Genomic DNA, 26,688 nt, shown 5'->3' with positions numbered 1-26,688 from the left:
CATATTATCATATATGCATTATGTATATATAAAACCCATAACAGTATTTGATAAAATATATAAACCAATATGAACATTTGGAAAATCACACTTATGTTCGAACATAACATAATTTATTTAATGTACTATTTATGTACATATTAAATTTAGATTTAGCTACATACTTATATAAAGGCTTAAATTTAAACAATATCTTTCAAGCTTATAGCACAATTCTTTTAATCTTCCTCTAACGCCAAATTTGTGCTACCGATATTTGTGCCGAGATTTCCAGTTGTAATAACCCCGGTAGCTGGGTAATCCCTTGAATTAGGTTTACCAGTAGCGGGTGGTACCGTTGGTAAGTCAACGGATTTCCTCGTACCTAAAAATGTAAATAAATGTACACAAATTTAAATTTTTAACATATTAAAAATTTGCCAAACTTACTGCAACAACCACCCATATTAAAAGCAAAAGAATTTGATAGGTTTCCAATCACTCACGACAGTTAATGATAAACTGAATGCTAAGAACCAATTTGATAACAAAGTTCTATTACATATAGACAAAATAAAGAAAATTAAACCCCAAATGATAAGATTTGGTAGTTCATTTATATTCACCCTACAAAAGGCTATATGACTATGTAAACATTGTTAAAAAATATTTCCTGATTTATATATTTTTTCGTAATCTTACAGTTTTTCTTGAAAAAAGAACACAACTCCATATAAAGGTGAAGATGATTATGCCTTTTCAAAGAATTTACACCTAAAATTGGAAACATTCTTTGGCAAAAATGACAATTGTACGTATTGACAAGTTATTTAAATTTATATCTTTTAACTGCTTTACCATACGAAGTATATAATAGTAATAGCAGAAAATATATATAGTATTCGTCATTTTATGTGATATACATAGACAAATCAAGACATTAGATATCTCCTTGAATACTAAAATACCAGATATAACATTGTTTGAACACTTTCTGATTTGATTGTAATAATTTGTGTTTATTGAAATTTTTTTGGTTTAACGTATTTATTGGTATTTTACATTTTATACATAAGCAATAAAATTGATTTAATTATTTAATAAACATTATATACATATGCGTCTTTTATATTCAATTGTCCCAGGGTTGAAAGTGTATCGTACTATATATTAGAATAACATCAACTACCTTACTTAAAATGTTAGATTGCAACCCTAAATTTGTTTTCCCCAGTTTCTTTTCACCTTGTACGTTCTTTGGTTTGAAATGAAAATCCCATTCATTCATCGGTTTCAGGTTAGTTTTGAGAAAGCTCTCGCTGATGAAAGTAATATTTATTTATATTAATAATAGTCTATGAAAGCGGCGAATTCTGAAGTGCTGTGAATAAATAAATAATAATTTGTTTTATAACAAGAGTATACTAATGTACGATAACCAAGTGTAGTACTGCAAGTCGGTTTTTTGTTTTGTTATTATTCCGCGATTCTTGTTTTGCATTCATATCTGAGTATCTCCTCTTTTGTATCTTGTATCTAGACAATTCACATCATCCGTGTTTGACGTTTTCTTGTAAATGTCAATAAAGTGAAATTGTAAAAAATAAACGATAAGTGCAAAATACTTTAAAATAGAAATTAACAAATAACACCAGGATCACGGTTTGCCTCCTGATTGGTGCAAATGTGCTAAAAGTTTATGAAAACAATTTTTACCTTAGACGGGAGCAAATAAGAACCGCCATTGTCATCTGAGAAAAAATCGATATAAATTAATTATTTTTCCAACCACTACTATTGTGGTTAGGAACTTCAGTAATGGATGACGAGTTTAAACTGTGCTGGAAGAATTTCCAGGATAATATAGCCAGTGGATTTCAGAATTTATATGATCGTGGAGATTTGGTTGATGTTACATTAGCTTGTGATGGAAAATTGTTGCATGCGCACAAAATTGTACTTGCAATTTGCAGTCCATATTTTCAAGAAATTTTCATAACCAATCCCTGCAAGCATCCAATAAGTAAGTAAACTATAATAATTTATTAAGGTATCATGCAATAAGTATATAATCCATGTTTTGCATTGAGTACAAATTATAAATATATTTAATGCAGTACATGTCAAAGAGCTATTGTTATGATATAATTTGAATGTTTGTACATACTATATTTATATATGTATATAGTTTACTAAACGCGACAACTTACAAAACTATATTTTGAATGCATTCAAATTTATTCATTGGTGTCATTGCTCAAAAGTCGAACTAGGTATCTAATGTCCTCTATCGGCAGAAAAATGGCTTTCTTATTGAACTATATGTACAATTAGTACACAAAAATTGTTTATGCATGAAGCGCTTTTAAATTCTCAGCAGTTTCAATGAAGCGTTTTTCTGGTTAATATGGTTTGATACATTTATGTAGTTACATACTTGCTATATATCTAATGTCAGGTTTGCATATCTTACGATTACCTTATTTCAAGTGAGGTATTATTAACGAAATGTAGTACTTGCTAGTGCATAAAAAAGCTCCTATGTATATCGACATTTTTATATGTATAATTTTTTTTCAATATTATTCAGTGTTAAGTACTTAGAATCTGTCTTATTTTTAAAATGACAATAACTAAACTTGCTGACACAAAACAATGGCGTTGAAGTACAATGGAAAATACGAGTATTTTACAAAAATAAAAAGGAGATCAATTGAATCGAAATGGGAGATATAATGGATCAGATCTTTGAGTCTCCTACATTGTTGACTATTATACAGCAGTTTGATGCCAAGTACGTTATCCTGGTTTTCTTATCGAGAGAGGTAACGGTTAAATAAAATACTTCAGATTTAAGCTCATCAAATTTAAAATCAAAATTTTTATGGCATCGAAAAACCCTGTAGTACTGAGTTTCTCAGAATTTTATACAAAACCTGTGCATAAATTAAAATTCTGAAATTAAATTTTCTTAACTAATAAAAAAATGTATATAATAATAATAACTTTTTTGCACTTAAATTTTCATTAAATATAAATAAGATGTTCTCTCGCTACGACGTTTAAAATAATATTAAGTATGTACAATGTATATGCCACAATTTCGATTGATTGTGATTTTTTTTAGTTTTATTTTACCATTTTTTATCAGCGATCACAACGACAATTGTTCACATTTTACAACAGTAGCCATTCTTGCTTATGTCATAAGCAGCTATGATATAAATCAACTTTGGTAATAAATTTTTTAAAATAACTCTCGTGAACAGTATGCGCTAGATAAATATTCCAAATATATCACCCTTAAACGTATAGACATACTTAATTTACTTAACTTATTGAGCTGTTTAGTTATAGGCGAAAAACCTGTATCTACGCCATAAATGAGTCCATGAACGTAGGTATGTACACATGCACATACATATGTAGCTTCCCACCTTGATAAAACTGATATTGCGGATAGTAGTTGTAAAAAGGCAATTTATACTTTTATACACCGTTAGCTTTATGGTATCAATGCATATTTTGCTACCTTAATAAATCCAATGATTTTCACCAATAAATCCAGTGCAATAATATCGACAGACATTTATAATGGATAAGTAACACCAACACATAAATAAAGATTATGGAGTACTGGAATTTAGACAATAAGGACATTCGATCACTTGTGAAATTATTGGGAAAATAGTACTGTCGATTTTATAATATACATTAGAATTATTAAAATAAATTATTACTTGGATTAGTTATTAGCTGAAATAGTAATACTGTTACATAATGTAGCCGTCATTCTTTTATAATAGGGAAATAGCTTAATCGACTTTTAATCTAGATCTTTAATCTTTAGAAAGCATAATTAATCTAAAATTTGTGCATTGGATCTTATTGTATTCAAATAGTCACATTTAAATATTTAATTATGTAATTTTAGGGCGCAAAAATAAAATTTTAACTTAAAATAAAAATTATATAAAAAAAATTAATCTCAGAACTTTTGTTTGATTTGAATCAAGCGTGAATGATTGCTCTTAATTTGATTTTTTACGGGCAGATTAAATATTTAAAGTTAATGTGTCGGAGGATGGTCCCTTAGAAATATTTCCATTTATAGGATGAGATTATAAATTTGTACAAATATTTTCTTAAAAATATATTTAAAATATATCCTGGCAGTTTAATAAAAAAATTACCAGATATTTCAAATATTTTAAATAATATTCCATAAAGATTATTACTTTTTAATATTTCCGCCTTTTATGTATAATCTAACGGTGGCAACTGCAAATAAAACGGGCAACTTGTTGGTGCCATCAGGCTCACATTATTGCTACTATAAATACTAAAATATTCAGACAAACACATACATACATATGTATATGTCTGAGTACTTGATGTGCGTAAATGTTATTTACAAGTACGAATTGGATATCATATCGCTACGCTACCCGTTTGCTTTATCAGATCGAAAAGCAATAAAAATTGTTTTATCTTTCAAGTAGTAGCAAAGGTGCTACTATTAGGAGTGTTTTGTATTTTCGCCTCCTTCGAATTATTGTTACTGCACTCTCGTATTTCAAAGATAAAGAATATTAATATTACCCATAAATAACAAAATATTAGGAAATAAAACAAAAAAACAACAACATCAACAGAACGGGAGCACTTCATAAATCGCCACAAAAACATAACATATTAAAGGAAAAATGAAATAAAAACTATATATAAAAACTGTTTTATCTTATTATCGCGTCCAACAATCATTTATGGCTTCATATACTGATATTAACTTGCCATTTGCCCGGTTGGCTAGTTGGTAAACTGTGCTTAATAGGCCTGGTTTGTGTGTTTACATTGTATCCGCTGACGATATGCATTCAATGACCGTCTGCTAACGGTGATTAGATCAGCATTGTCATACATTTGTATTAAACATTCATCACTATATTCTACCAGATAAACGATTATGTAGCAAGGCCAACGTGAAATTCCTTTACACATTTGTATCGACATAAGTAGTACATATCTCAAAAACTTAATAATCACGTGCTTATTGTCGCAGCAGAAAAAAAAAAGATTTTATATGCAAAAATACATAGTATGTATGTACAATTATTTAAGTAACACTATTTAAAATTAATGGTTTTTATTAATTGCAACGGAAAGACTCTCTCAACTTTTTATAGCAAATATGCATTAGTGGATTTATCTCTCTCTGTCGAGAGGCGTCCATTTTGAAATATACATACATATGTATATACTTTTTACTGTACTATATGTCGGAGCAGAGGCCAAACTTTTGTTGTTGTCGTAGTTGTTGTAGGGACATTACTGAAGTAATTTCGAGGAATGGTGTTGCGTTGATAGCCTTTGACCGGATAAAAATCTAGTTCCGATCCGGTTACTTAGACCCGACTGTCGTAAGAACGAAAGGAAAATACCCATTTTGATTTAGAAAATACGTATGATATACATACAATGTATACAAGATAGTGACTTTTCGACTTTCTATGTGGCCTTCTGAAAAGCGGTTATAAAGTATTTTCATTTCTTGTGTAATTGATTGCTGAAGATGTCATAGCAAAATGTGAATAAATCTCTTTCGAAGTTTCTTCTAGAACGACCATATTTTCTTCTAACCCACTCCCAGATTTTTTATTCTTACAATTTCACTTTAATTAAAAATTAATAAAATATTAGTAAAAATAACTTTCCGAAAATTAATTTCTAAAATTTTAGTTTGACTGCCTCTTTAAATTTAACTTGCTGCAGAGTTTTAAGAACCATTAAAGTTAATCCCAAAATAGTAATAATATAAATTAAAAGAAAATGGTCCACACTTCACCTTTAAACGAATTTCAAGCGGAATTCAAAAGCAAAAAAAGTTCTGCGATTGGTTATCATCAAGCGAGTTTCCAAAAATGGTAGCATAACCTTCTGCAATTTAAAATGGTTGGTCGCTTTGAGGTTAGTCAGAATTTATTTAATTTATCAAAAATACTGGTCCGTTTTCTATTTGAGTTGTATTAGAACCAGTTTTTTCTTTCGAAAGGTCAAAAAGTTTTCCTTTTAAGAACTTGATTTTCAACAATCATTTTGGGCTATATGCTCTAGTGGTCCGATATCGGCGATTCCGACAAATGTTCAGCTTCCTAGGAAAAAAAGTAAGTGTGCAAAATTTCTAATCGATACAGACCACTCATTTTTGGTGTTCCAAACTTCTTGGAAAACTTATAACCAGTATAACCTGGTCAGGGTATAAAAAGGGTTTTTAATAAGCATTATTTTCAAATAAATTTTATTTGCCAAATGTAATGCGCTGGATATGAATTGAATTTTTTCCTGCTGGGTTGGTAGTTATCAAATTTCTCGAAATGTTAACAGCGATCGGTTAAATATCTGGTTAACCCAGAAAACAGAAAGATCCGTTATAATTTCTACGAGTTTCTTAAGGTCGAATTGATAAATGTAACCGAAAACCATGTATACGTGTGATCGTTCATCCCTTTCTTACGTATGAGGCTTATGAGAAGTACGGTGTGTACATGGATTGGTCAGGAAACCTAAATATGTGTTCAATATATGTCTTAAAAAGTTTGCTGTGATAATATCAAAAGGATAGAAAATATAATAAAGCCTCTGCATCGATCCCTACTATCGATCTGTTTTTTTGCTTCACTCAAAATTTTATGAGGTCGTTGCTACTTTGGCTATATAAAAGTAGTAAGATTCACTTTACACATTTGAGTGTATTTACTTTTGTAAATGTTTTCACATACACACTTGCTTCAAATTTTTAAATGAAAGCAGATTGGGTACTTAATTTTCTACAGTGTTGTACAACTCGAATTTATCTGCTTGAATGGTCGAGATAACAAATTATAATTTTTTTTCTTCTGCCACAAGGAAATGACTACAATAAATCATATGCAGATATGTAACATATGTGTACACCTTGCTATATCATTACCAAAGCATTGCCCTCTTCTGATTCGATAAATTTTTATCGTAATCAGGAGAAAATACCTGAACGATTTTCTATTGGTCGTGCCTATTATGAATGCTGAAATTACATAAAAATAAGGTAACGCCCTCTACGGTCTTAGTAGTCTTAAAATTTATAATTTTAAGGATAACTATAACTATGTAATACTTTTTTAATTAGAATTAAATTTTTGTATATTTGTAATATTATTTTTTATGTTCTTCGTGGAGTTCAAATCTTGAAAAACTGGATTCAAGCCGGTTCAGACAACATCAATAATGAATTTAAATGCATAAGCCGCTTTTTCTACAGATAAAAATCATTGATTGTGGGCTAAGTTAATCGTTGAATTATAGTCGTGGTAATCTATGTGAAGTCTGTGATAAATTATTTGGCGGAAATGTTATTTGTGCCAAGCAAAATGTTTAACTCAAAGGATTCCACAAATATGAAAAAATTTGGTATAAACATTCCGAGTAAAAACCAGATAGTAGTAGGTAAGATATGCAGGTTTATTTTTAATGGCAGTCGTTTGGTTAACTCGTTCGTCCGCGTTCTGGTAAACTTTTTTCATTTTGAATATTAGAAATCGTAGTCCTTTTGAAAGTTTAGTTAAACGTCTAGACTCCTTGAGTCTAAAATTTTGATTTAAAATGCTCTGGAAACTTTCTGAAGATTTAATATTAGCTTTTTTCTCGAAAACTTTGTTTTCAGAGTCTGTGATGAAAATTTTTGAACCGATCGATTTGAAATTTTTACCTACCTTCATACACATATTGGTCAAGAAATCATCAAAAGAATAAGAGTTTTGATAATAATACCACCAAAACCACTTTTTTTGTTAAAAATAAGAATTGTGGAAAGTGCTACAATCAAGAAATGCCTAATAACAAAATTCCATATAATTAAAAAATGTTGTTAATGATTCAAAAACGCTTATCAAGTTAAAAACATTTATCTATAGTTTTAGTATTAGTTATTAGATTTTTCTGTCGCTGTTTCATGCTATCAGTCGAATATATTTATATTTCAAAGTTTTTGTTGAATTTATGTCAGATATATTCACATACATTTGTATGTGTGTATGCATAAATAAATTAAGAATAATACAAATGCATAATGACCATAAATAGAGACATATAGGTGCACATACATACGTATATATATTGGGTACAAAGTATAAGCTCGCAATAATAGAACCTATTTGGTATTTGTCTCTACATGTGTTCATATTCTTAACATTCAATGATTTTAAAAAGCCAACATTTATGAAAAATTCCAACTTTGGATCATTAGTCCGTACAACATGCGATTATCTACGAGGATTTATCGCATTTTCAATGAACTTTAATCAAAGTTTATCATAACAAATATGGATTATTGGAAGACGCTTCGCAACTGCCCAATCGCTGACAGACATAAGTTGGGTACATAACAACATATGTACATACATATGTGTGTCACAAATCGCTTATTTTCTTATTGTAAATATATATAATCACATTTATATATGTATATATGTATGTATGTCGATGCATACACTTCTCTTTATACATACATACATATGCACATTAGTAAAAGCTACGCTTTACTAACACAAGCGAACAACACAACTTAATATCAGCACTCTGATGTCTGAGATGAAATGCGGAACTAACATTATGTTCTATAAAATATTTGTGTCATCAGAGAATAAGCTGGGCTGATCAGCGATCCTCCCCATGAGCGGACGAAGCTTGCCGGCGTTATAATATTAGGCATATTATTGTTCACATCTGCATACATACTACATACTAGCAAGCATGTGTGTGACTCGTAAGTATTTGGTCTGTATCGTGCTAGAGATGCTTCAAAAAATTTAGACACGCTCGAGTCATGCATGGACTTTTACACAGTCATAAAAAAAAAAAACAATTTTCGAGCAAATAAATAAAAAAGTTGACCTGTTCATATATTCATATGCCTAAACATACATATACTATATTAAAAGAGAAATATCTCCGTTTTGTAGTCGGTTGATATTACTTATAGACTGGGTACTAAAGGCGGAGGATTTTCGTTTCGTACACTCATACATACTCACAAGCGCTTATACGCTCATAGATATGACTGCGCCAAGTGGATCATCAGCGTTCGAATGTATGGCTGGTTAGTTGGGTTGGAGGTCGAGTAGGGTAGAAGTGTGCGGTTATTTCGTGATTATTGAGAACAAGAGATAATATTGTTTTTAAGTAGATGTTGGCGCTGGTTGGTTGGCTTAGCTGTCTCAATCACAGCAGCGACATCGGTTATTTCCATCGTAATGAAAACGGCTGCTGCAGTTGTTGTGGGATACATGTACTACCAACAAATATACTATCTATCTACATATATAAATGCATACATACATTCGTACATCGGAGCGTTGTTTTTAAGATTTTAGCTCTTATCGAAAAATTTTATGTATTGATTTAGTATTTATACATTTCATATGCTGATAACATCTTCTCAGTATATTTGACCTCTTTCATTTTTACAGTTATGAAATCATGAATACTCATACGAGAAACAGTAAACGTTTGTATAAGCATCTGAATTAATCCATAAAATGTATGTACATATGTATGTATACTGTAATCGTTGCTCGCCTTTTTGATTTCTAAAATGTACATATGCAAACGCACGATATTTAACTGTACTTTCGAAGGCTTATGACAACAGTCCGAAGCATTTATGCGTTCATGCTTATTATCTATGCATCTATGGTGCACCTAATAGATAGTATTTAATACTACTTATATTAAATAGAGTGTAAAAATTCTTTGTTTGAAATTTGTTGGAGGTGTTGAAAAAGTTACACTGAGATTGCAATTTGAAATGAAAAGTATAAATTGTATCCGAAGTGTTCGGAGCAATGTCAACGGGGGCTCATATAGTTATACATATAGCTACCACAAGAATTGCACCTGTGAAAGGTATTATAGCTTCGGTGCAGTCGAGGTCACCGTTTTTAATCTTTTTTTTTTTAAATTAGTAATTTCACCTTGGCATAAGGAAACAACCCAACCCCATTTCTCCCCTTTTCTTATCATATTTCATACCATATTTTTTCGCCATCTTCTAAAGCAAATATTTTTCTTTCATATTTCTTTTTAGTTATACTAAAAGATGTCACCTTCAACATTATGTGCGAACTACTGGAATTCATGTATCAGGGTGTGGTGAATGTCAAGCACACGGAATTACAGTCGTTCATGAAAATTGGTCAATTGCTACAAATCAAGGGTCTTGCCACAAATGCTTCCTCAACAGCAGCTAATACAACGACGGATAAATCTGCCAGTCAAACACACAATGCCGATGAAGCGAGCAACGCATGCGTAGACGCTGATAATAATAGTAGTGGGATCGCAGCAAAAACAAGTTTAAACCGTGCGGTCAGTGGAAATGATGATGCGAATGGTTCTGATGGGCTATCAAGTGTGAAAGTGTCCAATCCCATTTCGGTGAAATCTCATTCACCCGCATCGTCACCATCACCCATGAGCTTTGCGGAATCAACAGCTAATGCTAATCAGCAAAATTTCAAAAGCTCACCGGAGAGTAATTTACCGTTGCATCCGAATTATCATGCGGCTTCAAGTCTTAAACGACATGCAGATGTAAATAATGAAGCCCTTTCAATTTACTCGCGTAAACAATTCCGTCGCTCGATAGCTTCAGCCGATCACAATACCGATCATAGTGACAGTGCCGATGCGGATGCTGAATCCGATTATTTCCTACCATCTCTTCCACATTTGGCCACTAACTCATCAGCTGCGGCGGCAGCAGCGGCTTTTAGAGGCACCTTCAATCCCGCTGCCTTTGGGTTTGATTATAATTTATACAAAAATAGCAGTGCTGGCGGTGCAAGCGGCGTTGGCGGTGCTTGTGGTGGCAACACGCCTGGTGGTGGCAGTAGTGGCCCAGAGTATCCAAATGATTTGCATATTCCCAGTGACTATTCAAAGAACTTCGCAAATCATGTTGATATTCCACCAAGTATGTATCGAATGTTATTGTTTTTTCGTTCCAAAGTATTAATTTTTTTGTACGCATTCCTACTATTATCGCCATATTTTCACATTGCCATACACTGCTAGAAAATTCTAAACTAACATATTTTATTGTTATGTAGTTATGGTTCATCCAATCTTATTTGTTGCTTTTATTTTTATGTTGCATTGGCTTTTTAAGCTTTGTTTTATTTGCATGCCTTATATACGATTGTAACTGTACTAACATTAAAATAGTATTTATTTGTGTAAATAGTAATATTTATCAACGTACTAATTGAAATAGGCCAAATATTCAGTTTTTAGTCAACTTAACCTCCGCTGTATCCCATAATTCTGTAACCAAATTCCTATCGAGGTTCTTCTACCTATGATGAAAGTGGACTATTTTTAAAACCTCAAAGATCAATAAACAGTTTGTTATCTTCCTTAATTTAATTATGTTACTTCTGTTTCAAAGTCAATACTGTAATGATCCCGATTATTTTAAGCCTAAATTTTTAGCTACCCTTTGGGACATTTTCAATGAACAACATACATAATTGACTGATTCTCGAAAAACGCAGAATTTACAAAATCGTGTAGGTATTTCTTTTGTTTTTTAACTTATCGAATTTTGATCACGAAATTTATGAGAGAATGCCGAAACAACACAAAATTGGCACAAGCTTATAAACAACCTTATTTTCTTACGAATTACGTAACCGTATCTTATTAATATCGGAAATGTATACAAATATGCTGTGATTATTAATATAGCTGTTGGATCTTTGAGAATTCCAACTTAGATAAATCTTTTTTGTTTACATACGTAACTTTCGATTCTGCTTTGTAAAAATCCTTTGGATATCAATATCGATTTTTTGAGAATCAGCTGAATTCTTTCCTTAAAAGTTTTTATTTCGCATCAGGCATATGCATATACATTATATACATACTGCAACCTTATTTAGATAAATGTCTAATCAATTTATCGGTGAGCGACTTCCTAAAAATGATCAAGTGATCTATGTAATAATATAATTTACATGTATGTTGTATATCATTAATTATACTGTATAACCTATTGTACATAGCAAACAATGAGCCAGCTATAGGCAATAAGCTTTTAGAAATTTCGCTTTATTGGTGGCGGATAAAGTAAAACACCTTTTAACTTCATTCAGCACATTTACTTATAACTATTATTCTGGAATTCTTTAGAGGTAACTAAATTTAGATGACATAGAATGAAAACTTAAAAAAACGTTGCACTTAAAGTAGAAGTAAACTCTTCATTCATATTCTCTGTGCTAAGTCATATACAATACTCCTCGATTACCCTGAAATCGCAAAAGGAAGTCAGACTGTCGGGGTAATGAATTCTGTGAGAAAGAACATAAGTGCAATTGGGTTAAATGTAGTTATATGATAATAGGTGAAGGCATACTAGATGGTCGCAGTGCATTTCTAAAATTTTTATATGATCTAAGTCATATACAAAAATTTATAAACTTACTGGGGGTTTGTGAGAATATTCGCACCCACTATTTATGATTTGAATACTAAGTTCTGCAGCTGTAGCTAATTCTCCGTGGATTTAGTGTAACAGCAAAATCCGTTATAGTTATCGACTGAAACGTACAATTTCTGTAAATCAGGGAAACACAAGCTTTTATTAGACTTAATTATCTCATATATAGTAGTCTTGATCAAATGACTGACGGGTAAAATACTCGATGGTAAACATTTCAAAAGCCACTGCTCATAGTATATCGACCGAAATTTAGAAATTTGAGGATGGATGTCACTTTTACCGAGGATAGAAAAATAATTAAAGAGATGAGGATATTTTGTCGAAATTGTTGCACTCCTACTTTTCTCCCCAAGAAACTGCTCTTTTATCCGAACCACGATATCGGACAACATACAAGCTAACCGATCAAAATCGAGTTCTTCTATGGAATACCTTTTTATTGAACAAGATATCTTCACGAAATTTGACAATGTCTAAGACAACGTTAAACCTCCAAACAAAGTGTTCAGATTGGATCACTAGATCACTAAGAACTTCATAAAATATATTTCTTCCTTATAAAGTAACCTAAATTGTGCGTGAAGGTTTTTAACGTGTTCGTTTGGATGCGAACCGTTAGAACGGCCGATATCGATTTGATTTAATATCTTCACGAAATTTAGCATGTGTTATTATCTAAGGCAATGGTGCAGTCTGCGAAGAGAGATAGGGTCACTATAGCATATACGTAGCTGTAAACTGTAAGGAATATTTTGTATTTGTGATGAGGTTTATAGCTTCGGACTCAAGCGTTTTTCTTTGTTTTTCAGCTCTTTTACATTATAGTTTCTACCTTCTGCCTGTAATTTGGTAACATTTTCATTGTATTTGAATCATAATTGTTCATTTAATTTCTTCAATTAAATAAAGTTTAGCGCAGTTAAAACTATGCAATATCTAGACTTTTGAACATTAAATATTGAAAATAAATATTATATACCCAAAACAACGCTGTACATATTATGCATATACTTACAACTTTAACTTTGTACATACATACCGACATATGTTTACCTATATACATATGTATGTACATATGCACCGCACATTCAGACACCTCGCACTATCTTCTTTAGCTAAATTTACTGATTTATTTTATATGTAAATACTTACACTTTTGATATTTTGACTGCTTAAACGCTGTTTTCTGTAAATAATTCACTTTGAATCCTTTAAAAGCACAAACGACTTAATCCAATATTTATGCCGTAAAGCAAAAACAATTTCACGTTCAGTTTCCTCATATTACTACAAATATTTTTTTATGTAATATGATTATATATCCGAATGATATTAACATATTACGTATTTACTTTATCTTTGGCCATTGACTTTGCCGATTCGCCGAATGCGCTCTGCTTGTGTGCAAACAACTTGGGCGGCAACAACATTGACCATATTCGTAACTTTACCTCGGGATCCGCAACAAATGGTACATATGTATGCATGTACTTGCTGTAGACAGCAGCAATGTGGTGATGCTCTCATCGACGTCACTGTTGCACGGTAGCTGCGTCTTTAATCGCAACAACACCGTAGCCACACAACAAGGTATGAAAACGTATTGGCTCTGCAAGTCCTATCGCATAAGCATGTGCAGAGCGCGCTGCATAACCCATCAAGGGCGCGTCATATCCGCAACTGGTGTTCATAATCATCCGCCACATATGCGCGGAAGTGGTGCTGGTAGTGGCTTGGGTAACAATGGAGGAGGAAACAGTAATGCAACCGGTAGTGGGAATGGAGTAGGTTTTCCCATCGATGTCAATGCACAACAATCATCTTCTGTAGCAACCTCTAATACGTCCGCAATAAATTTGAACTCCATTAATATGGCCGGTGTATTGTTGCCAGGCGGTAGTAATTCAGCGGCAAATGTGAGTACCACCACTGGCGTACGACTACATCATACAACAGGAAGCGGTGCCATTGGTACGGCGATGTATCAACAGCATAATTCTATGCATAATTCCCCAGCGCAACAATTGCAGCTGCACCATCAGCAACAACAGCTGCAACATCAGCAACATCAATTGCATGCAGTGGGTGGTTCATCGTCACCACCACCAATGTCGGCGGGCTTGATGGGCAACACACATCTACACGGGCACTCTACTCCATCGGCAACTAGTCTACTAATGTCACATCACTCGGCGCCTGACAATGGCAGCATGGCCGGCAACGTACATCATCATCAACATCACCAGCATCATACAATTGGTGGCTCAGGAAACGGTGGCGTGGGCAGTGCCGGCGGATCGCAAAATTTGCATTCGAACAGCGTTATACAGAATATATTGCATAGCGCGAATGCATCGAATGCCATGCACCATCATCACCATTCACAATTGCCACACATGTCGCATTTGTCGCATCATCAACATCACCAACAACACGAACCCCATTTGGAAATAACACCACTGATGCAATCGCCGCCGCTGCCGCCGCCCCCACCGCTGCATCTGCAAAGTCCATCGAATCAGAGTAATCAGTCACAGCATGGTAGCGGTGGTGCTAATTCGCTTAGCTCCCCAATAACAACAACACCAGCCTCGGTTCCCAGTGGTAGTGCGCTCAAATCACCAGGGCAAACGAATCTCAGCGACGAGGCGATCTGTGCGTCTGAGACGCAATCTCATTCTGCGCATCTCAGTGAACAACATCAACATATGCTGAGCCATGGGACCACCCTATCACCATCTGAAATAAATTCAAACACCGCCGTCTCATCGCATTCAACAGATGGAGCGACTGAATCACAACATCAAGCGCATGTCATCGACTCCATAACGATATCACCAGGGGAAGGACATAGTTTTAAAATGGAAGATATGTAACTGTTAAAAAATTGCGCTAGCAGAAAACGCTAATATTACTCAGCGGATTGCGTTCGAAACGCACAGTCCAACTCCTTCCCTTTATTATAATTATTACATACATACAAGCCAATGGATAAATTAAAAATTTGTTAGTTTAAGTAAAAAAATGTTTGCAATTGTTGTAAATAGTATGAGAGAGAACGGTGAGTAAAGGATATAACATGAAAAAACACGTTCCCACGACAGTCGGGTCTAAGTAACCGGAACCGGAATTTTTATCTGGCCAAGGGATGTCAACCCGGCAATATTCCTCCATCTTTCGGCACTACAATAACAATGTCAGTGTAAAGCCAAAGATGCGAAATTGGTAAGTGAAAGTATTCAGTCAAGTCGGAAAGGAATTCGTTGTAAATTACGGCTATTACGGTAGTAATACTGATACTTAATAAACATACATACTTAAATTATAGAACTATTTCTTACTTAAAAGTCTATAGATTTTTAAATTCATATTTTATGATATACATATGTATGTATGTATGTGTGTAGGTTAAATTGAGTTAGCTGCAATTTTCACCCCATTAAGAAACGGAGTAATTATTCATTGCATCTATTGAAATCGGTTTTGTGTTTACAATAATATTTTATTAGATATAGTTATTTAACTCATAACAGTCGGTTTAAATAAGTTTAAATTATGAAGTTTACAAAATTTAAAGTTAATGAATTTAAAGGTTATGTTACTGTTGTCTTGTCTGGGATGATTTTAAAGGAGCCCAGAATTGAATATGCGTGAAATATTCTACGGATCATTCTGAACAACTTTGCATAAATCCGGTTTCGAGCCAGAGATTTTTAAGGCAAAGTATACGCGATTTTATACAAAATGCTTCTGAGAGCCGCAAAAGTACTTCGAAAATGTTACTATTAACGAATTTGGCCTACATCTCATTTAAAGTTTTTTTCAACTGAAGTTAATTTTAGTTGCGTTAACTGCAGACATCGAATTTTTCTGTTTAGAAACAAGTTTTAAATTAATTTAATTTATACTATTGGGGTACTCACAACGTGTCATAAAGCATCGTAAAATCATAAAATCATAAATTTTTGTTGTTGGATTGCATACTAAAATAAGTTTACGCAAATACAACTCTGAACGCTATGTTTTCGGATCGTTATAACTTATAACCTTATGAGACTACATATGTGAAACCCCTATATAATTGAAATTAGTGTTTTCTTTTATTTTTTTTTAATTTAAGTTTAGTCGCGTTATTACGTAATACGTATAGAAACAATTAAATCGGCCGCTTTTCACTAAAAGTAACAAATTAAAAACTATAGTTATAATGTGGTAATGTGTTATAGTTTACTTGTGCTTCAAAAAAAAACTGAAATCCTAAAAAAATTTTAAAAAAGTTTAGTGGTATGTTCCCGGTCTACGCAGGTATATGTTTGGAGGTATGGTTGTGTTTACATATCCGTATTTAAACTCACATTGCAATATTTTAATACCCACATGGAGTAAATTCGTCCACACATCACACGTCGTATTGCATGTTTCGGGAGCCGTTATATCTACTTACATACGCAAGTTCCGAGCAAATTAACTGTAATAGGTGAACCAAACTCATAATTTGGACATTTATGATGGTGTAACCCATATACATATATACATACATACATAAAACAATCATTTTCGAGAGTTAACCATGTGTTTGTCCATGGAATGATCAAATTTCACATCATTTTAACGAAATCATCATATTTGCTAGCTTAACAAGAATACATTTTCATGCATACATATACACGTTCAATTAGTGAAATAACAAACGAAAAGTACATAAGTATACAAATTTTAAATTTTAAACGTCTTTAATTGCTAATTTTTATTTATGATATAGTTGCTCCTGGTGAGCACTGGTTTCATGGCAAATTGGAGTTTATGCTGAGTCAACGTGGAAAGCCTCTTCTGGTACATGACGGTCATACATTTGGCATCCAATACGTGCGCAAGGATAAGAAGTATTGGCAGTGTAATTTATCACGAAAATTCAATTGTAAGGCACGTGTCACCACCACTGACACTGGCGAGATAATTGTAACGAACAACGAACATTGTCATACTGAAATACGCCAGCATTTACGCAAAGATTATCAACGAAATAAAGTAATGATGAATGCATTGCTAAACCTTAGCACAAACATTAGGCGTCAAAGCACTAATGGGAACAACACCAACAATTTAAATAACTTAAGCAATTTTACAGCACTAGCTACTCATGGTACCAGTTTACTCAATGCAGCAGCTACAGCAGCGGCTATGAGTGGGCACGGTAGCGCTAGTCTGCAGAGCTTTCATAACGAATGTTTAGAGCAACAGACGCAGCACCATACTCCTGGTGTTGTGGATTTTACAAAAGACAGGGGCACGATCTCACCTTCACGTATAACTCCAAACATACACAATCAACCTATAATAGATGAACATGTAGACTCATCTAGACCATTGGACTGTGGTTTTCGACAATCTACGACGACTACCATACCAAATGATTTTGAAAAAGAAATAAATAGTCGTGACAGCAGCTATAACGGTGCAACGTGGAAGTGCAAAAACGAAATTGGAGATTCCTGAAAAAGATATACCAAGGTCAAAACTATTTTTTAAGATAAAAGCAAACAGGCACTTCCATTTCAACAATTTTCGCAATATTTGGGAAGATTGCACTGAAGTTTAAAAATACTCGTATTTGTTACACTCAATGTACAACAGCCAAATCCAAAGAATTTTTATCTACCTATTTTTTGATAATTTAATACCATTTTATGACAATATACAATATTAAGTTACACGTTTTTAAAAACTTTTTCTAATAAAATACATTTTGGGGAAACGATTTGTTTTTATTTCTCATTTCCAATTATACAAATACGTTTACTATAAATGTTACAATAGATTTCAACTTTAAATATTAATTACGCGACTCAGTTTCTGAATACGGTTCAGTAACAGATCACCTTGTTTAATTGTGGCCTGATATTGCCAGTTTTTGTTGTCGGGGCGATTGGTTTCGACGATACCGCCGACACGGTCCACCTTTGCATGCAGTCGTCCAGCAGCAATAAATCGTGACAGTTCTTGGTCTATATAGTCAACATCTACTCCGAATGCCTCAGCCATGTATTGCAATGTTAACGAACGATAGGACTCAAGCAGTTGCGTGTATGCTAGGATGCGCATTTCGCGTACATAATAGCGATAGTGCGGGTTTGCTAGGTAGTCACTACGTAATACTAATTCTACATCAGCCAAGTGTTTGAAGAATTCGGCATAATGACAGTTGTATAGAGCAAAGAGATATTCTTTTACATCCGGTAGGCCATGAAGTACCTCCTGAATTTCAGCGCCTTTGACAACTTTGTCACGCAATTCATTACGTGGTAAAGAAATCATTGCTACATATACAGTGTAGCGAACAAAAGTTGGATAATCCATCAGTTCGTAGGAGGTGAATGTGCTTACGGTATCCAAAAAGAAATTAGCAGCTGCTTTAAAATCACGCACTGCGACAGAGTATATTCCTTGATATACTTTCAACCGATTACGGCGATCCCAATCGCCACCTTCTTCAATAAGATACTTTGCCTTATCAATGTTGCGTGTAATTAAATCATGATCCAAGTAAAATAGACCAAGACGGATAAGGTGAAATATTATATCTAAACGATGTCCAAGTGAAACCGTTTTTTCATATGTTTTACGGAAGGCAGTTTCGGCAGCAGTTTTGTCACCAATTCGGCACAAATATTCAGATTTCTTCAAATTTGCTTCTCGTACCTCCATTTCACCCAAATTCTTTTCGGCATCTTCTATAGCGTCATCCAATTTAGTTAATTCTAGACGGTTTTGTTCACGCATACGAGCAAGTAGATCTTTGTCAACTGGCCAATTAAGTTCCAAACAAATATGTTCATACCAAGGAGCCATGTTGTCAGCGCGAACTGCTTCTAGTAATTTTGCTTTTAAGGCAGCATCTTGTTTATGCTCCGGTAAAGACAATAGAAACTTATATTGAGCTAATTCGAGTTTAGGGTTCTTTTCCAAACCTTCTTCTTCCAAGTTTTCGACAGGCATTTTTGCTTAGCAATAATTAAAAGACAGAAACCTCAATTCACAAATCAACTTGCCAATATCACACTAAAAATATTTTTTTGTTATTCAAGCCGCAAAGTCATGCACAGGGAAGTTGGTTGCGGTTGCATGGAAGCGTTCACGTCACATTGATATATAAATCATTTTGGGAATATCGCACATTTATTAGTATAATTTATGAAGTTATATGAAATTGAAGCATTTTAGTCATACATAATTTTTAAGGTAAGAAATATGCTTAATCTAAGCTTAATGTAGTAATAAATAATTTTAAAGAAAAAGTAATATTTATCAAATGCGACTATGTGGTGTGATACGAATTTGGTGACAGCCGTCAAATGTATTGAAAAAGAGGGTGTTGATCGATAATCGCTGAAAGTGAAAAATTAATAAACTTATATTTAGTTGGGCGTATTGTGTTAATTGATTGTACTAAATAAATAAGTTCTTTATTAGAAATGATTGGTGGATTATTTGTATATAACCACAAGGGAGAGGTATTAATTAGCCGTGTGTATCGAGATGATATTGGTCGTAATGCAGTTGATGCTTTTCGTGTCAACGTCATCCATGCAAGACAGCAAGTTCGTTCCCCGGTAACAAATATCGCACGCACCAGTTTTTTTCATATTAAGGTATATGTTATAAAATGAGTTTATAATGACTATTTCATTGCAACAAATACTCTTTTTAGCGTGCTAATATCTGGTTGGCTGCAGTCACAAAGCAAAATGTGAATGCAGCAATGGTATTTGAATTCCTATTGAAAATTATAGAAGTTATGCAGTCATACTTTGGTAAAATTTCCGAAGAAAATATTAAGAACAACTTTGTTCTAATATATGAACTGCTCGACGAGATTCTCGACTTTGGCTATCCGCAGAACACGGACTCGGGCACGCTGAAGACGTTCATCACGCAACAGGGTATCAAATCGGCTACTAAGGAGGAACAAATGCAAATCACCTCACAAGTGACCGGTCAAATCGGCTGGCGACGTGAAGGAATAAAATACCGTCGCAATGAACTTTTCCTCGACGTGTTGGAGTACGTGAATCTGCTGATGAGTCCCCAGGGGCAAGTGCTCTCTGCCCATGTAGCTGGAAAAGTGGTTATGAAGTCGTATCTTTCGGGTATGTTTCGTTTCTTAAGAATAAAGTTATGGTAATCCTATAGAAATATTTTAATTCGTATAAAAACAGGTATGCCTGAATGTAAGTTTGGTATCAACGATAAAATAGTTATGGAATCCAAAGGACGTGGTATCGGTGGCAACTCTGAAGCGGAAACTTCACGTTCAGGTAAACCTGTTGTCGTCATCGATGATTGTCAGTTTCATCAATGTGTTAAGTTGAGTAAATTCGAGACGGAACATTCCATTAGTTTTATACCACCTGATGGAGAATTTGAGCTCATGCGCTATCGTACCACAAAAGATATTTCGTTGCCATTCCGAGTAATTCCACTTGTACGTGAAGTTGGCCGAACTAAAATGGAAGTAAAAGTTGTGCTCAAATCGAATTTCAAACCCTCGCTACTGGGTCAAAAAATTGAAGTAAAAATTCCCACACCACTCAATACTTCTGGTGTTCAGTTGATTTGTTTGAAGGGAAAAGCTAAATATAAAGCCTCGGATAATGCAATTGTTTGGAAGATCAAACGTATGGCGGGAATGAAAGAAACTCAACTTTCAGCAGAAATCGAATTACTAGAAACAGATACAAAGAAAAAGTGGACACGCCCACCAATTTCAATGAATTTTGAGGTACCATTCGCACCCTCTGGCTTTAAAGTACGTTATTTAAAAGTCTTCGAGCCAAAGCTCAATTACTCTGACCACGATGTAGTAAAATGGGTACGCTACATTGGTCGCAGTGGGCTTTATGAAACTCGCTGTTAAACAGTTTATTGATAAAGTCGGGTAGAAGAATAATCAATTTTCCGATTGGTATTCGCAATCAAATTGTACACATTATATTCCACACTAGTTCTATAATGTATATTCATCATTACCTACATAAATATATGCATATTATTATTTAATCGCAATTGCTATTATATCTATGTATATTCCTCAATTTTATACCTTTTATAATTAAAATTATTATTTTCTCAATTATTAACGTTATATGCAAAGGCGTTTCTATGTATATTACAAACAATTTTTGTAAATGGAGGACTGCAATTTTTTTAAAATAATTTTGTTTATCCATTTTGAATATAATTGAAAATATTGAAGAAAAGCCAAACAGAATATGCTCCACAAAAGAATACTGTTAAAAGAAAATTATGTTAAAAATAAGAACGTATAACTATATTAATTTTAATATAACAAAGTGTTAAATTCGGTCTGAAAGTGGAGCATACAAATTTGTGCTGGCACATCTACTCAAATACATGTATTACTCGTATTAGTTAATTTGTGTAAACCTGCAAATAATTGTCTAAACTGTTAGAAAACAATTAACGTAACTTCTCATTTCTCTGTTGTATAAGTATAAACATACATGTAGAATAATAAAATCATTCAAGTACACAAATCTCGAACATATAGAAATATTATAATTATGTTAAAAGTGTTGAATTGATAGTTATGACAAATAAATATTAAATATTATTCAAAAATAGTTGAATTATGTATCTACTTATGTTTTGTGTCTACGCCTTTTGATCCTTAGCCGCCTTGTAGATTTCAAACAATTTATCCTAGAGATCGTGTATGTTTTCTTTTCCTTTTTTATAAATAATATCAAAAGATGCACTTGTTAAATGGAAATTGATATATTTGACAATTTGCGTGGTATTGGTACACAAATTATTGAATAAATAAATAAGTACACCCAACTCTTTTTTTACACGGTAGATACGTTCCTCAGAAATCCGTGCAAAAAAAAAAGTATTTCCTATAGTAAAATGGGGTATACGTTCCATGTCATCTCAAACCCGTGTAAGATGAAATAAAAAACTATATTTACTTCGAAAAACCGTGTAAAAAATGTTGAAAACTATAAAATTTCAGATATGCATACAAATTGTATGTTCATATGGCATTATATTGAGCATTAAAACTTAAAATATAATACATAATTCATACAGGTGAAAAATTGGTAGATTAAGCAAAAAACAAAAGAAATCTGTTAATCCAGAATTAAGAACAGAAAAATTAGAATAGAACTAAAGAAAAAATAATTACATAGCTACATAATTATTCGTCAATACTTGATAACAAGCGCAATTGTTTGCGACGAACTGGACTAAAGTCGGTATCTATTTCAGCAATGTAAATACCATGCGAACAAAATGTGTAGGTCAGAGTTATCGAATAAGCGGATTTCTCAGCTACTACTATGTATGCTCATTTCAGCAATGGTGCTAAGTGTAGTAAAAACAAACATTATTACAAGACAGTGACTTTATTGAAAGCTTTGCTAAAGTCAGTAAATATAACATCTGTTTGCTTATGCTCCCTAAAACCCAATGGTACATGGTTCACAAATTCATGCAGACCTCCTTTTACGAAAAACAAAGAAACAATTGAAGCAAAATACATCGTGGGAACAAGAAATTAATGCATCTAATGTAAACAGTTTCGAACTTCCCGTTGGCTTTATAGCGCAATTTTTTCTCCCAATAATAACAGCAACAGTAATGGTTAAAATCTTCAAACTTCCGTTTGACTTTACTTCTCATATATTGGTGTGTGAGGTACCATAATGAAACTCAGAGAGCATCTTCTTCTGTACGTGGTGACGCCTAAAAGACATAAAATCAGTTCAATACCTCTCCTATCTCCCATATACCTAAATAGGTATTACACCGGCTTCAAACTTAGCCCTTCCTTATTTGTTTATTCATAGAATAAATAAAATATAATACATAAAAATATGTATAATTGCAATTTTTGACCACCGTACATATGTATGTGTATACCCATAGAGAGTTAATGTCATACTAGTAGTAGTTAATAGTATATGTATACTGTTATCAGTACTAGCAGAATTTGGAGTGGCTTAACAAAACCGGATAAAAATATACTTATGCATTGATTTCAGTACATAGTAGTAATGAAAGTTGTATTTTGTCATACTGATGTTCAGTCATATTCAAGTAAGCAGTGGAGGTGGACGTAAAATGGATTCAAGTGGAATAGTTCCGGACATTATTGACAATAAGCCTAAAGGTTTACTGCAGGTGACTCCCAAAGTTTATTTGTATACGAAATAAGTCAAAATAATTATAAATATAATAAATAATCCAGGTTAATTATCCAAGTGGTGTTAAAGTAGAACTTGGTAAGGAACTGACCCCCACTCAGGTGAAGGATCAACCCACAGTCAGTTGGGTAGCGGAAGATGATGCTCTTTATACTTTGTTTATGGTAGACCCCGATGCACCATCACGTGCCGAACCAATTTATCGGGAAATTTTACACTGGTTGGTTATTAATATTCCAGGCAATAAAGTAGCGGAAGGTCAAACTGTTGCGGAATATAGGGGTTCTGGTCCACCAGAGGGCAGTGGCTTACACCGTTATGTTTTCTTAGTCTTCAAGCAACCGGGCAAGATTGAAAGTACACAATTCATACCTAAAACGTAAGTCAAATATAAAAATTTTCGAACTTTTCACATACTTGAGTTTGTCATATTATACAATAATTTAAAATGTTTTTTTTTTTTTAATTTTATATATGTGTGCGCAGGTCTCGTGAAGGTCGTGTAAAGGTGACGACAAGAGATTCCATTGCAAAATATAATTTGGGTGATCCGATCGCTGGAAACTTTTATCAGGCGCAATACGATGATTATGTGCCGGTATTAAGAGCACAAACTGTTAACTAATTGCAAAAACATGTAATATAACAGATATTTTATGTATTTTCTTTATTTTATTTATATACATATGTACATACGCATGTGTTAACAAATATATCAAATAAAAAGTTTGACCTTTCACTTAAGATGAGTTAACATTTAAATAAAACAATACCACAATCGGTTCCGTAGACTGCGAGATTACCAAAGGTCAGCGCTTATACATATGTATACACATATAAAATTCTTTTGAAGTACGATGTTAGGGCTTTTGCGTTAAGAAATGCGCTACCAATTTATTGAACTCGTCTGCATAACGTAGATGAATATTATGTTTGCCTTCGGGGAATTCATAATATCTAAAAATTTCAAATGTATGGATTAATTTTTAATCGCAAAAAGTTGAAATATTTTGGAAATATGAAGAATATATGTATAATCAAACAACTAGTTATCGCAGAAAAATACACAATTTCTTACTTGGAATCTTTTATACGTTCTCTTAGATATGGTATGTGCTCGGCAGCAATCATTGGATCCTTCTTGCCATGCAATATAAAAGTTGGCGCTTTAATTTGCGTTACTTCTGTGCAACAAAAGTCTCCTTTACGCTCTTTATAAATTGCAACCACAGCATCAACCCATGCAGACCACAACTTTGGTAATCCCTCTACACCATATACTTTCTCCATTGTTTCACGATGCCGTTGTGACCATTTCTGCACATCGCGCATATCTGTAAAATCCATTACATGCTGTAAAATAAATTAATTGTGTTATAATATTATTGTGTATTTGCCTCGCATTGCTTTTTCCTCTTCAGCATTCAAATAAGCACCGGCACCCCATATAACTAACTTTTCGACAGATTCAACAAAACGACCCGCCACAATGATCCCAGTTATGCCTCCATCACTCCAACCTAGTATAGAAAATTTGGGTTTTCCTAAAGCCCGCATCAGGTCTACAGCACAACGTGCATCTTTTTGGAAAAAGTCGAGATCGAAGTGTCGTTCCGGCGGTAGCGACTTTCCGTAACCAGGCGGATCCCATGCAATTATTGTATGATTTGGTAGCAGCTCAGGTAGTTTTTCTATTTGTGGTTTGAAATCTGTCCAGGCAGTGCCAAGTGCACCAGGCATTAGCAATACGTTTTTGTCACCTTTGCCCGTTTGTATATAGTTAATGGTGATGCCGTCACTAAGTGTTACTTTCGTTTCTATGTGATTATTGCGTTGCATTATACTACAATTTATCAGCGGTTTTAGAATTCGGCTATACAGAGTTGGTCGCACTTGGAGCATTATGCAATCCTAGTTAATTATATGGAGTAGAAATTATGTCCAGTGGCTCAATGATAAGAAAAATCAAAAAAAAAAAACTAAACCAAAGGAACAATAACAAAAGAAACAGCTGAACAGCTGATTCTGACTGAAGAATATCAACACCAAGTCGATGACTTATCGATCACATATGTAAGTGTTGTTTTTAATCGTGGGTTTACTGATAACCGATACTGATAATAGTATGAGCTCAAATTAATTATTGTAATCATAAAACAAGGAGAATGGAGCCATGTGTAGAAGTTGACACAAGTGAGGAAAGTTCTCTGATTGCCATTCACTTGAGAGTGGCCCACGTAAAACACACTACGAAGGATAAGAAGATAACAGCCTCGGATGAGAGACATCTCTTTTGATGACGACCCCAGCAAATGTGTTAAAGACTACGATTTAAGGGCATGTTCCTGGAATGTCCAGTCCCTTAATAAGGAAGATGCCGTCCTCTTCGAGTGAAGGCTGACATCACCGCCGTCCAAGAAATGCGATGGACGGGACAAGGACTGAGGCCATATAAAGGAGGAGGAAATTTGGTGTGGGATTCGCGGTGAGAGAGAGTCCGTCGCCGAGTACTGTCATTCACCCCGGTGGATGAACGTCTGGTCACAGTCTGCATCAAAGAGAAGTTGTTCAACATATTGCTGATTTGCGCCCATCCACTCGCACCACTATCTTATTGCAGCCAAGATTCGCACCCGCCTCTGTGCAGCAAAAAACGTACGTCAACAAACACAAGCTAGGTCCGACGTCGAGAAGCTTCAATCAAGGCATTTCAAGCTCCTTACCTACAGCTGTAAGCGATTGGTTTTCGGACAATGCAAAAGAACAGCTGGTACGATGAGGAGTGCCGAGTCGCAACGGAGAGAAAACAGGCTGCCTACCACAACAAGTGAGAGTATTTATCCCATTAATAGTTGAAGAGGGAAGCGAGACGCATTAGCAGACAGAAAAAGAGAGGGGCCAAAATGCGTGAGTTCAAAGAGCTTGACAAGCTGGCCGACAGGG

At 33.9% G+C, this 26,688-nt stretch overlaps 6 protein-coding genes across 9 annotated transcripts; 4 read left to right on the top strand and 2 right to left on the bottom strand.

The window, feature by feature from the left end:
* Positions 1 to 1,279: 1,279 nt before the first annotated feature.
* Positions 1,280 to 15,829, top strand: LOC120768497 (broad-complex core protein isoforms 1/2/3/4/5-like). 2 transcript variants are annotated; one of them, XM_040095223.1, is made up of 3 exons: positions 1,280 to 2,002; positions 10,100 to 10,987; positions 14,018 to 15,829. In XM_040095223.1, the coding sequence occupies exons 1-3, from the start codon at positions 1,798 to 1,800 to the stop codon at positions 15,391 to 15,393; spliced, it is 2,469 nt and encodes an 822-aa protein (XP_039951157.1). In that variant the 5' UTR covers positions 1,280 to 1,797; the 3' UTR covers positions 15,394 to 15,829. The 2 variants fall into 2 exon arrangements, with proteins under 2 accessions (XP_039951157.1, XP_039951163.1); XM_040095229.1 differs by lacking the exon at positions 1,280 to 2,002 and adding an exon at positions 2,652 to 2,804 and having other exon boundaries at positions 14,018 to 15,828.
* Positions 15,830 to 16,559: 730 nt separating this feature from the next.
* LOC120768519 lies at positions 16,560 to 18,243 on the top strand. Of its 3 annotated transcripts, none has more exons than XM_040095252.1 (2): positions 16,560 to 16,836; positions 17,280 to 18,243. In XM_040095252.1, exons 1-2 carry the CDS (start codon positions 16,827 to 16,829, stop codon positions 18,011 to 18,013), a joined length of 744 nt encoding a protein of 247 aa, XP_039951186.1. In that variant the 5' UTR covers positions 16,560 to 16,826; the 3' UTR covers positions 18,014 to 18,243. The 3 variants fall into 3 exon arrangements, with proteins under 3 accessions (XP_039951186.1, XP_039951192.1, XP_039951201.1); XM_040095258.1 differs by lacking the exon at positions 16,560 to 16,836 and adding an exon at positions 16,868 to 16,994 and having other exon boundaries at positions 17,280 to 18,242; XM_040095267.1 differs by lacking the exon at positions 16,560 to 16,836 and adding an exon at positions 17,024 to 17,214.
* Positions 18,244 to 18,257: 14 nt separating this feature from the next.
* On the bottom strand, positions 18,258 to 19,594 carry LOC120768510 (26S proteasome non-ATPase regulatory subunit 6). Its single transcript, XM_040095240.1, has one exon. The coding sequence runs from the start codon at positions 19,511 to 19,513 to the stop codon at positions 18,344 to 18,346; it is 1,170 nt and encodes a 389-aa protein (XP_039951174.1). The 5' UTR covers positions 19,514 to 19,594; the 3' UTR covers positions 18,258 to 18,343.
* A 264-nt stretch (positions 19,595 to 19,858) lies between these two features.
* Positions 19,859 to 22,148, top strand: LOC120768976 (AP-2 complex subunit mu). Its single transcript, XM_040096155.1, has 3 exons — positions 19,859 to 20,166; positions 20,226 to 20,664; positions 20,734 to 22,148. The coding sequence occupies exons 1-3, from the start codon at positions 19,990 to 19,992 to the stop codon at positions 21,429 to 21,431; spliced, it is 1,314 nt and encodes a 437-aa protein (XP_039952089.1). The 5' UTR covers positions 19,859 to 19,989; the 3' UTR covers positions 21,432 to 22,148.
* Positions 22,149 to 23,509: 1,361 nt separating this feature from the next.
* Positions 23,510 to 24,440, top strand: LOC120772547 (protein D3-like). Its single transcript, XM_040101620.1, has 3 exons — positions 23,510 to 23,722; positions 23,790 to 24,124; positions 24,232 to 24,440. The coding sequence occupies exons 1-3, from the start codon at positions 23,621 to 23,623 to the stop codon at positions 24,368 to 24,370; spliced, it is 576 nt and encodes a 191-aa protein (XP_039957554.1). The 5' UTR covers positions 23,510 to 23,620; the 3' UTR covers positions 24,371 to 24,440.
* Positions 24,441 to 24,539: 99 nt separating this feature from the next.
* LOC120771013 (valacyclovir hydrolase) lies at positions 24,540 to 25,755 on the bottom strand. The gene is made up of 3 exons (XM_040099191.1): positions 25,143 to 25,755; positions 24,824 to 25,079; positions 24,540 to 24,702 (listed from the first exon to the last, which is right to left on the bottom strand). The coding sequence occupies exons 1-3, from the start codon at positions 25,645 to 25,647 to the stop codon at positions 24,606 to 24,608; spliced, it is 858 nt and encodes a 285-aa protein (XP_039955125.1). The 5' UTR covers positions 25,648 to 25,755; the 3' UTR covers positions 24,540 to 24,605.
* Positions 25,756 to 26,688: the final 933 nt, after the last annotated feature.

Source organism: Bactrocera tryoni, chromosome 1 (assembly GCF_016617805.1).
Source record: "Bactrocera tryoni isolate S06 chromosome 1, CSIRO_BtryS06_freeze2, whole genome shotgun sequence".
Lineage (NCBI taxonomy): Eukaryota > Metazoa > Arthropoda > Insecta > Diptera > Tephritidae > Bactrocera > Bactrocera tryoni.
This window is presented reverse-complemented; position numbering and strand designations above follow the sequence as displayed.

Bases quoted from the DNA above. Each gene is read 5' to 3' on its own strand.
- LOC120768497 (XM_040095223.1), top strand. From the start codon at position 1,798: ATGGATGACGAGTTTAAACTGTGCTGGAAGAATTTCCAGGATAATATA. The intron at 2,003-10,099 runs GTAAGTAAACTA...ATTTCTTTTTAG, and splicing joins TCCCTGCAAGCATCCAATAA to TTATACTAAAAGATGTCACC. The intron at 10,988-14,017 runs GTATGTATCGAA...TACTTGCTGTAG, and splicing joins TCATGTTGATATTCCACCAA to ACAGCAGCAATGTGGTGATG.
- LOC120768510 (XM_040095240.1), bottom strand. From the start codon at position 19,513: ATGCCTGTCGAAAACTTGGAAGAAGAAGGTTTGGAAAAGAACCCTAAA.
- LOC120768976 (XM_040096155.1), top strand. From the start codon at position 19,990: ATGATTGGTGGATTATTTGTATATAACCACAAGGGAGAGGTATTAATT. The intron at 20,167-20,225 runs GTATATGTTATA...TACTCTTTTTAG, and splicing joins CCAGTTTTTTTCATATTAAG to CGTGCTAATATCTGGTTGGC. The intron at 20,665-20,733 runs GTATGTTTCGTT...GTATAAAAACAG, and splicing joins TATGAAGTCGTATCTTTCGG to GTATGCCTGAATGTAAGTTT.
- LOC120772547 (XM_040101620.1), top strand. From the start codon at position 23,621: ATGTTCAGTCATATTCAAGTAAGCAGTGGAGGTGGACGTAAAATGGAT. The intron at 23,723-23,789 runs GTGACTCCCAAA...TAAATAATCCAG, and splicing joins AGCCTAAAGGTTTACTGCAG to GTTAATTATCCAAGTGGTGT. The intron at 24,125-24,231 runs GTAAGTCAAATA...ATGTGTGCGCAG, and splicing joins ACACAATTCATACCTAAAAC to GTCTCGTGAAGGTCGTGTAA.
- LOC120771013 (XM_040099191.1), bottom strand. From the start codon at position 25,647: ATGCTCCAAGTGCGACCAACTCTGTATAGCCGAATTCTAAAACCGCTG. The intron at 25,080-25,142 runs GCAAATACACAA...TGGATTTTACAG, and splicing joins AGAGGAAAAAGCAATGCGAG to ATATGCGCGATGTGCAGAAA. The intron at 24,703-24,823 runs GTAAGAAATTGT...TGAAATTTTTAG, and splicing joins GAACGTATAAAAGATTCCAA to ATATTATGAATTCCCCGAAG.